General features: G+C 34.5%; 1 protein-coding gene across 1 annotated transcript in view; it reads right to left on the bottom strand.

The window, feature by feature from the left end:
* UTRN (utrophin) overlaps positions 1-12476 on the bottom strand; it is a 558671-nt gene that overhangs the window by 338704 nt on the left and 207491 nt on the right. Inside the window, exons 34-36 of the mRNA XM_010851494.1 lie at positions 9680-9850; positions 4667-4846; positions 2224-2352 (exon numbers count right to left, since the gene is read on the bottom strand). Coding sequence (XP_010849796.1) covers positions 2224-2352; positions 4667-4846; positions 9680-9850 — 480 coding nt within the window. The remainder of the gene's footprint in view (positions 1-2223; positions 2353-4666; positions 4847-9679; positions 9851-12476) is intronic.

Below are 12476 nucleotides of genomic sequence, written 5' to 3'. Positions count from 1 at the left end.
ATCGAAATCAAACATGGGTGCAGTGTTAACTGGGAAGTAAAGGGAGCTTAAACAAATGTCTGAGACTCCTAGTAAGAGACTTCAGTACCATCAGTTTGAATAAGAGCTGTTCATATATTTAAAGAGAGAGAGAGACTCATTCATGCTATACGGGAAGCACTTTAAACTACTCCTAGTTTATATAAAACTTTACTTTATAATTGAATAGTCTATAAGATTTATTGTGTCATTCATTTCCTCAACCATCTTATTCTAAGAATTGCGAAGTTTCTTGAGGCTGATAAAAGATTAAGTAGCAAGGAACAAACTTTAACTTCTTTTCCTCCTAGAAATCTTGTTTACCGCCATCCCCCTTCCCTTGGTGAAGGTAAACTGATTTGGAAGGGAGTTGAATATTACCATTTAGTTTTTAACTAAAATGCACAACATTACGCAGTTTCCTCTGGCTAATTTCATAATGGTCATTAAATTCATTCTCAGGCCTAAGAAAGGGATGCAAATACCTGCCTCAATTCCTACTTCATTCGTAAGTTTTTGAAAAGTGCTGGAATTCTCTCAGAAGTATGGCTATGAGTACATGTTGAGTGAAGTACAAGCTTATCTGTATGTGTCTATAAATTCTGCAGATGTTCCTGGTGATTGACAAGAATGAAGGATACTGCAAGGCACTCAATGATCTAAGACGTGGAGCCTAACCCACTGCTCTGAAGAATCTGCTTACTTGTTAGGGTGGCTGAGAGAAAATAAGAAGTCTGAGAAGTTTTAAAATTAGTGTATGTAGCTAGAAACAGGAGAACATCAGCTTAACTATGGAACTTTTAGAATGTGTTCTCTTGCATCTAAATCTGATTGTCACATTAAAAAACAACAACAACAACCACCAGCCACGGCTTGTCTCAAATTTTGCTAGTTGTGTAGCGATTCTTGAAATTCCCTTTAAGAAAAATCAAGCAGAAAGAAATAAACACTTTGCAGATAGGTCTTGGCTTTTATGAAAAAATTGTCTAAAGGTTATGTTAAACATATGTTAGTGATTTAATGTAATAAATTTAATAAATTCACTAAAAATGTAGTCCTGGAAATAAGGAAAATGTAGTGAAGAAAGGAATCTATCTCATTCTTTAAAGGTTTTATAGACGCATAATTAAACACTCTAAAATGGTTTTGTTTCATATGAACCATTTGGTGTGAAAAAGCTCTGTAACGTCTAAAGGACCTGAAATAATTGTTATTTTGCTGCCAACAGACACATTCTTTGTTTGCAGGTTCCTCATCAAATCTTTAATTATGCAGTGATTCCTGTCATTAATAAACAACATGAAGGGGAAAACAGATTCATTCAGTAATGTCTGCAAAATGTTGCGAGAGTATATTTGCAACCCAGAATTCAACTGTTCATCCGTGTCTGATGTGTCAGAGAGTTCCAAAGAAGGATTGGTGGGGCCTGAGCAGTAGATAGAAAAGATTTCCCAGGGGGAATTCTTAAAAGTTAGGTCTGACCTTCAACTTTGAAACAAAATGTAAAAACACAGGAAAGAATAAGGGCTACTCTTGGCACTTTTCTGAGACTCTGGAGTCCCCAAGACAAAAATTTCTTCTTTGCGTATCACCAGTGAGTAAGGGTATCAAGAAGCTGAGCAAAGTGAAGAAGTCTGCCATACTGCACTTCTGAAAAAGTGTACTATCTTTTTTTTCACAGCTGATCCCTCTAAAAAGCTGGGTCGGTGGAGAATATGCACCAAGAAATGAAAGCCAAATATACTCATTATGAAGTCAGTTCTGCTCCAACTTTCTAGAAATTGAAGAAATTGAAGAAACTTTCAATTTCTTCCAAATGTTGCAAGTCATGAAAAAAATAACTTTTTCATGCACTTTCAAGCACTTTTGCTGTTAACTAACAATGCAGCATTCAACTATGCAGCATGACAAAATGAAGAAGTATTTTCTGTTTTCCTAAGCTTATTAAATTACAATGGAAAAATTATGTTAACAATCCCATAATGTGGCACTTTCAGATGCCAATTCTTACCTAAGGGGAATGGAACAAAAATTTAGCTAAGACAAAAACCAAAAAACAAACAAACAAACAAACAAAAAGACTCATTCTGTTTATCCCACCAACATAAAAGCACGTGTGTACAAATAACTTGAAGTATTCCTCAAGAGAAAGGTGACAGCTAAACCTTCCATTCTCAGAAGTGCTACTGATCCTCTGTCTGCTACCTTCACAATTTCTTCCCGTTTGCTTGCTGGCTTCTTTTCGATCTCATCCAATAGTGCTTCAGCTTGATAAAGCCAGGTGCTTATGTGGGCAACATTTCCATCAAATATTTCCAACTGGTTCTGATGGTTCTAGAAAGGAATTAATAAAACACTGATACAACCATATGAAATAATTAAGACAATAATCTTCAAAGACATTTTAAAAGTCTTCAAAGACCTAAGTAATGCTGAATTTCAAGAAGAACTTCTACCTTCCTGCAAAGCTCTTCCTCAATGGATAAATCTCATTCCAAAATATGCACAGATGTAAAAGTGAAAGTGTTAGTCACTCAGCCATGTCCGACTCAGCAATCCCATGGACTGTAGCCTGCCAGGCTCCACTGTCCAAGGAATTCTCCAGTCAAGAATACTGGAGTGGGTAGCCATTCCCTTCACCAGGGGATCTTCCCAACCGAGGGATCAAACCTGGGTCTCCCACATTGCCAGCAGATTCTTTACTGTCTGAGCCACCAAGGAAGCACAGCTGTGGTTGGGTACTTTTTCATTTTAATTTAGACCTCAACATAATGAAAAATTGAAGAATAAAAGGCAAAAATTTCTTTATAAATTTCATTTTATTTTAATCCCTATTTCTCATTCATATATCACAAATAATCTTTCTGGCCTGCCTTGATCATATTAGTTAAGAACTCATTTAAGGCAGCAGCAGCATTTAAGGAAGTACTAGTAAAAAAGTAACTCAAATATGCTTGAATAGATTTTGCTTACTCAAAGCTTGAGTGCTTGAGGCAGGGCCCATGTCTTTTCACCTCAGTACCATCAGCACTTAACATGACACTTGGCATAGACCACAGTGATATTTCCTGAAGCATGATATAACATGTGATTGAGAGATAAATTTGAAAACAGAAGCAAACACTTAAGCCAATTAAAACAGGGCAGACTTCCTGAGGCAAAAGCAAGAATTTAGAATGTGATCAAAAAGAGTGCAGAAGCCTTATGATGAAATTAACAACTTTTAGGAAATATATTTTATAGGATGAAGGAAGTTTAAAAATAAGCAAATTATTAATCTATAACATGAAATAAATCATTGAAAAGTAAAATGAGAATAAATGACATAAGTAAAGTTTTGACAGTGGTCTGGATTCTAATTAAGAATTGATAAACATCAGACCAAAGCAGATAAATCAAGTGAAATAGAAAGATATTATTTGAAAGGAGAATTTAGAAAGTACAGACTGCAGAAGACAGAAGGACGGACCATGAGAATGTGGAATAAAACTAGTTAAAATAAAAATGAATGTATAAAATAGTTAAAGAACATATTCTATGAGCCAAGATTTCACATTTGTTATTCAACACTTAACAACTTTGTTAGATATGTTCTTTTAATTCCATTTTATATATAGGGAAATTAAAACTTAGTGAAATTAAGTAATTAACACAAGGTTATGAAGATAGTAAGTTGTAGATGAACTCTGAACATCAATCTGACAGGTCAAGATGTAAGCCCACCAACTTCAATGCCCTACACATTCTGATTGATTTCAATAAATATTGAAACACATGATAATTTATTCTTCTCTGTTTCTATCCATTACCCAATAATTCTACGAATTTGGAAAAAGTCCTATCTCAGATATATCTGAAGAAATAATAATTTATAGATGAGAACTCTTTTTGAGGGAGGAGACGGTGATGCTGCTACATAGTATTCATTGCTAGTATTAATACAAGAGAAACAGAAAACATTATGAAAGTAGAGGGTCACTATTTTCATGAAATACTAGTTAATTGTGTAGTGGTGTAACAAAGATTAATAGCATATAACACTTAATTATTATAATTATCATAGTAATATCTAAAGTTGTTTTTAGTTATATAAGAGCACTACATGTTTTATACTATATAATCACAAAAACTGTATGAGGTAAAAATTATAATAATGTCCATTTTACATATGAGAAAACTGAGATTTAGAGAATGCTTAATTTAAGTAATTTGACCAAGGTCCTCCGGTTTATAGTCAAAACTTTAACTTGGGTTATCCAATATTAGAACCTGTGCCCTTAACTATTTTAGAACATTATAAACATTAAATATATATATATATATAGTCTATAATAGTATGAAAATTTAATACAATATTAAGTCATTTAAATGTAGCAAATAAGTTACATTTAGTAAGATGTTCAAGTACATATTTCTAGGTATATCACAAACGGTTTATTACTTAATAGAAATGAAGTGCTTTAAACTCTTTCTGGTTATTATCTTTTCAAAGCAAAAGATAAAATGTAGTCTAAATGAAATTAATTCACAAGCAAAACATTATTGTGACAAACAGAAAACAGGCTTTGGAATTCCAATCCAAACTGTCTTCATTTTCACGTATTCGAAGGAGAAACGATCTCGCCATGAGGCTCTTGCTGCAACTCACCATCAGGGTGCTGCACCAATCCTCAGCCCAGGTACGAACGCGGCTCCAGCCAGCACTAAGCACACAGAGCTTCTCTTCCAAGACGGCCTCGCTGCCCTCGATCAAGTTCCGTAGGGCAGCACTGCTCTCTGTGATGCTGTTCAAATCAGCTTTTCTTTTTTCCAGATCCTTCAGAATATTCTAGAAAATAAAAATTCCAAGACCCACTTGATCTTGCAGAACATTATAAAAGTTTACACAACCTTCACTTTTAAAATATTTTTCTTCCATATATATACAACTCCCTAGATTGCTTACACACGTCAAAAGTGCACAAGATTCCCCAACTTGCTAACATGAGAGTTTTTAAGTTTCAAATAAAAATTAACTATTTAATTATATGAATACCAAAGACTGTAATGATCTTAGCTGTGGAAAGGTAATTATTTCATTTATTTTTAAGTATAAATTTATTACACACCAATAATTATCTGCATCATAAGTTTAGATATAAAGAATCAATTTCATTTTCAGTAACTACAAGCGGGCGAAGCAGAACTACCCCAGAACTCAAAATTCTAAAATATTCATAGTGAATTTATCTCCTTGACTACTACAGGAAACAACTAACATGCGCTATATTTATATGCAAGGACTACAACCTGACGCGAAGAACCGACTCATTTGAAAAGACCCTGATGCTGCGAAAGACTGAAGGCGGGAGGAGAAGGGAACGACAGAGGATGAAATGGCTGGATGGCATCACTGACTCGATGGACATGAGTCTGGGTAAACTTCGGGAGTTGGTGATGGACAGGGAGGCTTGGCGTGTTGCACTCCATGGGGTTGCAAAGAACTGGACACAACTGAGCGACTGAACTGAACTGAACAGCCCTATAACTTAACATACAGTCTGTTTATAAACATTACAAAAAATATTTCATCTTAAGTACATCACAGGAAAAGTAGCACGTCTAAGCTTTGATTCTGCAATTGTCACATTATGTAACGGTAATACTCTGGATGGTATTATGATAACTTGATTCTCACATTTATAAGTTTGACCAGAGAATTATAAAGAGAATGTTGGGTTCCAAAATTAAAACTGCAAAGTTCTTTCAATCAAAAAGTGGCATGCACATATCTACCCTACTGCTGTTGTACCTTTTTAGAATAATATTTAAATAAATCATTTCAAGGAGCTCAAGTCCACATTCAGTCTCACATCATTCAATCACATTTTGAAAGATAAAAATCGCAAGTGAGTCAAGATGTAAGACTCATTTGGACTCATTAATTACCAGTATATTTATAAAGACATCAAAATACTTCTCTCAAGTAAATGTTCTTCTCCAGCAAGGAGGGGGAAAAAAAACAGAAAAACAGAATACCCACAGCCATGCTCTCTTCAGTTATTAACTTTTTACATTCCTTCAGTGGCTATGGACTGATTGGCTGCAATAGTCTTTAAAGACTATAAGAAATAATTAATTACATGCAACTAAATTTAAACAGTACACAAACTATGTTAACAGATTTTATTGTAAAGAAAATGGCTACACCGAAAATGCTGATTTTTAAGCTATGGAATAAAAACATTAAATTCTGGAATGAAGATGCCATTTAAATTTTGCATTGGAAAATAATTTTATATGATTTTATAGTGGTGGAATGGAGAAGGCAATGGCACTCCACTCCAGTACTCTTGCCTGGAAAATCCCATGGACAGAGGAGCCTGGTAGGCTGCAGTCCATGGGGTCACTAAGAGTCAGACACGACTGAGCAACTTCACTTTCACTTTTCACTTTCATGCATTGGAGAAGGAAATGGCGACCCACTCCAGTGTGCTTGCCTGGAGAATCCCAGGGACGGGGAAGGGCCTAGTGGGCTGCCGTCATGGGGTCACACAGAGTCGGACACGACTGAAGTGACTTAGCAGTAGCAGCATAATGGTGGAAATACACTGAAGAGTTATAAAATACGCATGGTTCTTAAATCTGACAATAAAACATTGAAAAAATTTGGTGATAACGTTACGTACTGATGTTTCATTTGGTTTACTTTAATGATGTGAATGTACTGTGAATTTGTGATTTGTATATACCATCTTCATTATTTCAAATCTGAAATAAGATTAAGTGGGAATTTAAGAGTGAATGGTTCCAGAAGAAATAAATATCATTACTCACTGTCTTTGCCTTAAAAATGATAAGAATCAACTGAAAAACTAATTGAATTTATGTGAGTGCACAAAGATGATTAAAAATTAAATATGCAAAAATTGATATTGCCTGTGTACCAGGTATAAGGAATTAGTTTAAAATAAAAAGAAAAGTATACTTTTTACATACCAATAAAATAAACACACAGGAATAAACTTTTTGGCATATATGCATAATGTTTACAAAGCATTATGTAGAGAGGGAATTTGGAGAGGAAATGAGACATTTACATGTTACTAAAAAGACTTAATTTAGTAAAGATGTCAATTCCCCTCAAAACAAATTTATAAATTTATGGCAATTCAAACCAAAGTTTTTAAAAGAATTTTTTTAAGAATTTAAGAGTAATAATTTTAAAATTCATATGAGTATATACAAAGGAAGGAACATAAAGTCAGGAAATCCTGTCATTAACTACATGCTGAAGTTTATTATAGAACCACATATTAAATACTTGAAGAACTTTTCAGAGGGTCAGATCAGTGAAGTAGAAAATAAAGGAAAGTAACAGACAAAAAGAATACATGAATTGAGCAGGTCAAATCAGTGAGGAAGGGATAATTATTCAACAAGTAGTGCTGAGATAACTAGCAAACTATTTGGGGAAAAAAGGGTTAGAGCCTTACCTCATTACATACACCAAACTAAATTCCAGAAGGATTAAAGTATTAAAGGTAAAAAAGATGAAACTATAAAAGAGCTAGAAGAGAATATAAGTAAATAATTATGTAATTTTGTTGTAAATTTGGCCTTTCTAAACACTAAAGGCAGAAATAATTAGGGGGAAAAAAAAGATTGTATTCTTTAAAAAATGTATAAAAACTGTTTTAAAAATATACAGAACAGAAAGGAAACTAGATGGCAAAAAATTGCATCAATACACAACATACTAAGCTTTAATAATTGTAACAGGTAAAGATCTCCAAATTATAAGATCAAATGGAGACAGAAGCTACAAATGGCCTATATGCTAAAGGAAAATGTTCTAATTAAATAACCAAGACATGTTATTTGCCTACCATTGTCAAAAGTTTAGTTAAAACAGGCAAATAGGAATTCTCACTCACAGCTGTTGGGTAAAACATTTCTCAAGGACAATTTCATAACCAGTATTAGCTTTAAAATGGATACATCCCTTGACCCAATATTTTTAGAGCTAAGAATTTATCCTCAGAAAATTAATTACAAATATATGCTAGGATTTAACCACAAGTATACTCATCACAGCAGTTTTTACAGTAGTGAAAACTGGTAATAATTTAAATGGCTATGAATGGAGGAATGGGACAATAAGAAATAAAATATTCAATGAAATGCTATCTATCTCCAATGTGTGACACAAAACACTTGCAGATACAAGAAAATGTTAAAGATATAACCAGCTTTTCAAAAAGGTAATGAAAGACTAGATATAATTCTTTTTAAAAGATATACTTGTGCCTCCATGTCTACATGGGCCTACAAAAAAACTGAAATGATAACAGGGTATTCTCTGAACAAAGATCATTTTTGCTCCTGTCTCTTTTTTGGTATTACACTATGCAAATATGATTCAATTAGCTTATAAGACTCATGGGACTAATAAAAAATAATGACTTTCAAAATGTATTGTAGAAAAAAGATAATATTTCCTTGACAAAACTTTAATTAAAAAAAATATATAGTTAAGTGCCTTTGGTTGTCATTCATCCACCGTAACCCATGAATTCCAGTGTTTTTCACTTCCTTCATGTATCCCTTTTACTCCACACAGCCCACAGCAATTATACATTCCATGAGCTATTAAACTGAGAACATTCTTTCTAGTGACTAATATCTTGAGTTTCTTACAACAGCTAACTCCAAAGAGCATTCAAATTAAGGAATTATATCACACCACCTCAGAGCACTTCCCTCTTCACACCCCAAAAGTTGACACCTGTAGAAGTCAAAACTGATACCTGGGGTTTTATATAAAGCTCTGTCACAGTACTGATCATTTATTTTCAGCATTTATCTCTAGTATATATGCTTCTTAGAAAATGAATTGAGAAAAAGAGAATGCCTTGGTTAAAAAAAAGAAAAACTACTTCGTGTTTCATTCAATTCTTTGTCCACCTCAAAAGAGAATTGGCAAATCAACTCTCTAATCTATGTGATTTCTAAGTAAATATAGGACTAGAGAAAATTCTTTGATCTTTTATTCATTTTTTTTTAAATTCTGTTTCTCTGCTCTCTACAGTTAGCAATTAGCTTGCAATAGAAAGATTAGTTACTGGTACAAAACTTACTATAGAAGAATTAATAAATTCAGCACAATACTTTGTGAAGAATGAATACTCAAAAAATGTCACTGATTTTGAAGGTGATAGTTACACTGTATAATGACTACAAAGACTTTGTTGGGCCATGTGAGTTTAACTCTTCAGCATCAAGATAAAAATACCTTCTGGGGAATTCCTTTCCAGTTGTTTGGACTCTGTACTTTCACTGCCGAGGACCCGGGTTCAATCCCTGGTGGGGAACGAAGATCCCACAAGCTGAGAGGTGTGGCCAAAATCAATCAATAAATCTTTCCCCTATCTTAATATACACATATGTATATATTATATGTATATGTGTATAATGCATGTGTGTGTGTGTCTTCTGAAGTTAGTTGCTTTTAAAGTATTCTTATTCTTTTATAGGATAGAGATGTGGAAAAAAGAATGGAAAAAGGAAAAGATGATATTTAGTAAGAAATGGAGACAAATGACATAAACCCAGATTTCTCTGATCAAAATGCCACAGATTATACTGGTAATTTTTGTGGTTCACCTGAACTACAACTTACTTTAGCCCAGGAAATTTCTGTATCCAAATCACCAAGCAAAGTTTCTGAAGTGGATTTCTGTACCAATTCTGTTTCGGTAACAGAAAGCCATTCAGAGAGAGAAGCAGCCTCTTTCTTCATCTTCCGAGCCAACTGGGATGCTCTTTCCAGATCCTGTTTCCCCTCTGTCACCTTAAAAAAAAAAACACGAAAGAGATGAACATGGGTGGAAACAAATATGAACTAAAGATCCACACAGATTCATAGTTAACCCCCAAGACATACCTAACCTTTATCTCTGGCACCTAGAATCACTCCATTCTTGCATTTCTGCAGGAAGACAATATACTGTAGTGGTTAAGTGTCAGGCAACCCTGGATTTTCATCTTAGTTCTACCACTTAACTTCCTAAGTGACCCTGGTAGAGATATAGCCCTCAGAAGGTTGTTATGAGTCTTTAGTGAGGAAAATATATACACGAAGGTCTTGCCCCAGTCCCTTCAACAAGATTAAGGAATCAATTAATGTCATCTTTCATCATTTTGAGCAGAAGATGTCTTAAAACCCTCTCAATGAGGGATTCTGTTTAAAAAACAAACACACATCAACATGAGGGAGAAATAGCAAGATTTTTTACAATCATATGTTTCACAATTAACCGCTTAATTTAAAATACATTAAATGGCTATGGATTACAAACTTTTACTACTATTTTGTTCTTACTGTTGTTGTTAGAAAGCAAAATGAACTTAACAGACATTTACCAGCCTCTCATATTATACTAACGAATCTACACATGTTATACAATAAAACCCTCTGATCAGCACTATTTTTTCCACTTAACAGAACAGGACAGTGAAGCTTAAAAAGGTTAAGGCCATGAGCAGAGCGGCATGACCATGAGACTGAGCCTGGTCTGACCACTGGCATTACACAATGGTACTAAAGTGATTCGCAACCTAATGCTGAGCTGACACTTTAAAGGATGTCAAACACAATATATACAAGAAAATATGTTCCTCCTTTTATGTACACGTATGTATAGACGATAATATTATAAGTAGTACAGTGAAATGTCATGTATGGGATGAAATTTTTTAGATGATATAAAATAATATAAACTTTATTAGATATAGAAATCAAGTTTTCTTAGTAAGTAAAATGGGATTGCACTTCTTACTCATCCTATAAGTTTATTTTTACTCTTGCATGTCTCAAAGATTGATTATTATTCAATTCCTTCTTAAAAATGAATTTTTTTTCCTATGGAGTTTAATTAAAATTCATGACTCTAAATTAATAGCACCTCAAGGCAGACTTCAGGAGAAAAATATTTGAATTATGTTAAAAGATATTATGATACTTATCTGACTGACAAGCCCAGGCAACTACACAATCATCATAAAACTTAATGCTACCAAAGATTTTGGTATACCAGGAAGAAAATAATTTACAGTTCAACTTATAACAATTTACACTCTCTTCAGCTGATCTAATCAATACATTTTAAGATGTACTGTATATTAAATTAGGCAGTATCAATTGTAAATCTTTTACCTAATCATTTATCCCTTCTCTCTCCTAGATATGCAAACATTCCTTCTCAACAGGATCACTCCCATCAAGGATGAAACATACTCAAGCATCTGTCTGTCTATCTCTCTCTCACACACACACACACACACATACACCCACAAATTTCCTCCTTTGGCCCTACCTTCCCTCTCTCTTTCCTACCTTTCCCATACAAATTCTCAAAACCATTTGTCATCCCCCATACAGTGTTCAAGCCATGACGTTCTGGCTTCTACCTCCATCATTCCACAGAAATCATCTTTGCTAAGCTCTGTGATGACCCCAATGGCAAAAGAGCTAATGTATGCTTTTAAGTGGATGCCTTGTTCAGTAATATTCCAAACAAAAACCTACACTCATTCTCCAAATACCCTCCTTCCTTCGGCTTCCCAGACCTAGCACATTTCTGGTATACACCACACTTCGTACCACTTTTTTATATGTAGTTTCTCATGCATATAAAATATATGGTGGCACAATGTATATTTTTAAGGTGTATACTGTAATCATTTTATACACATATACATTGTGATATGAGTACCACAGTTAATTAACACCTCCATCATTACATAGTTACCTTTTTCTGTGGTAGATCTTAGGTAGATCTTAAGATCTACTTTCTTAGCAGATGTCAAGTTTGCAATTATGGAAAACAACATGGAGGGCCCTCAAAAAATTTAAAAAAGAAACTACTACTATATGATCCAGCAACTCTACTCCTGGTACACAACAAACGAAATGAAATCATTATTTTAAAGAGATATCTGCATTCCCATACTCACTGCAGCATTATTCACAATAGCCACTGATAAATAAATGGATAAAGAAATGTGGTACACACACACACACACACAAACACACACATACATATATACTTTAGTCTCTTTTAAAAGCTCAGTCAATTCAGTTCACTTCAGTCGCTCAGTCCTGTCCGACTGTTTGCGACCCCATGAATTGCAGCACGCCAGGCCTCCCTGACTCGATGGACTTGAGTCTGAGTGAACTCCGGGAGTTGGTGATGGACAAGGAGGCCTGGTGTGCTGTGATTCATGGGGTCGCGAAGAGTCGGACATGACTGAGTGACTGAACTGAACTGAACTGAGGCCTCCCTGTCCATCACAAACTCCTGGAGTTCACCCAAACTCACATCCATCGAGTCAGTGATGCCATCCAGCCATCTCATCCTCTGTCGTCCTCTTTTCCTCCTGCCCCCAATCCCTCCCAGCATCAGAGTCTTTTCCAA

Source organism: Bison bison, unplaced genomic scaffold (assembly GCF_000754665.1).
Source record: "Bison bison bison isolate TAMUID 2011002044 unplaced genomic scaffold, Bison_UMD1.0 scf7180017864303, whole genome shotgun sequence".
NCBI classification, from domain to species: Eukaryota; Metazoa; Chordata; class Mammalia; order Artiodactyla; family Bovidae; genus Bison; species Bison bison.
This window is presented reverse-complemented; position numbering and strand designations above follow the sequence as displayed.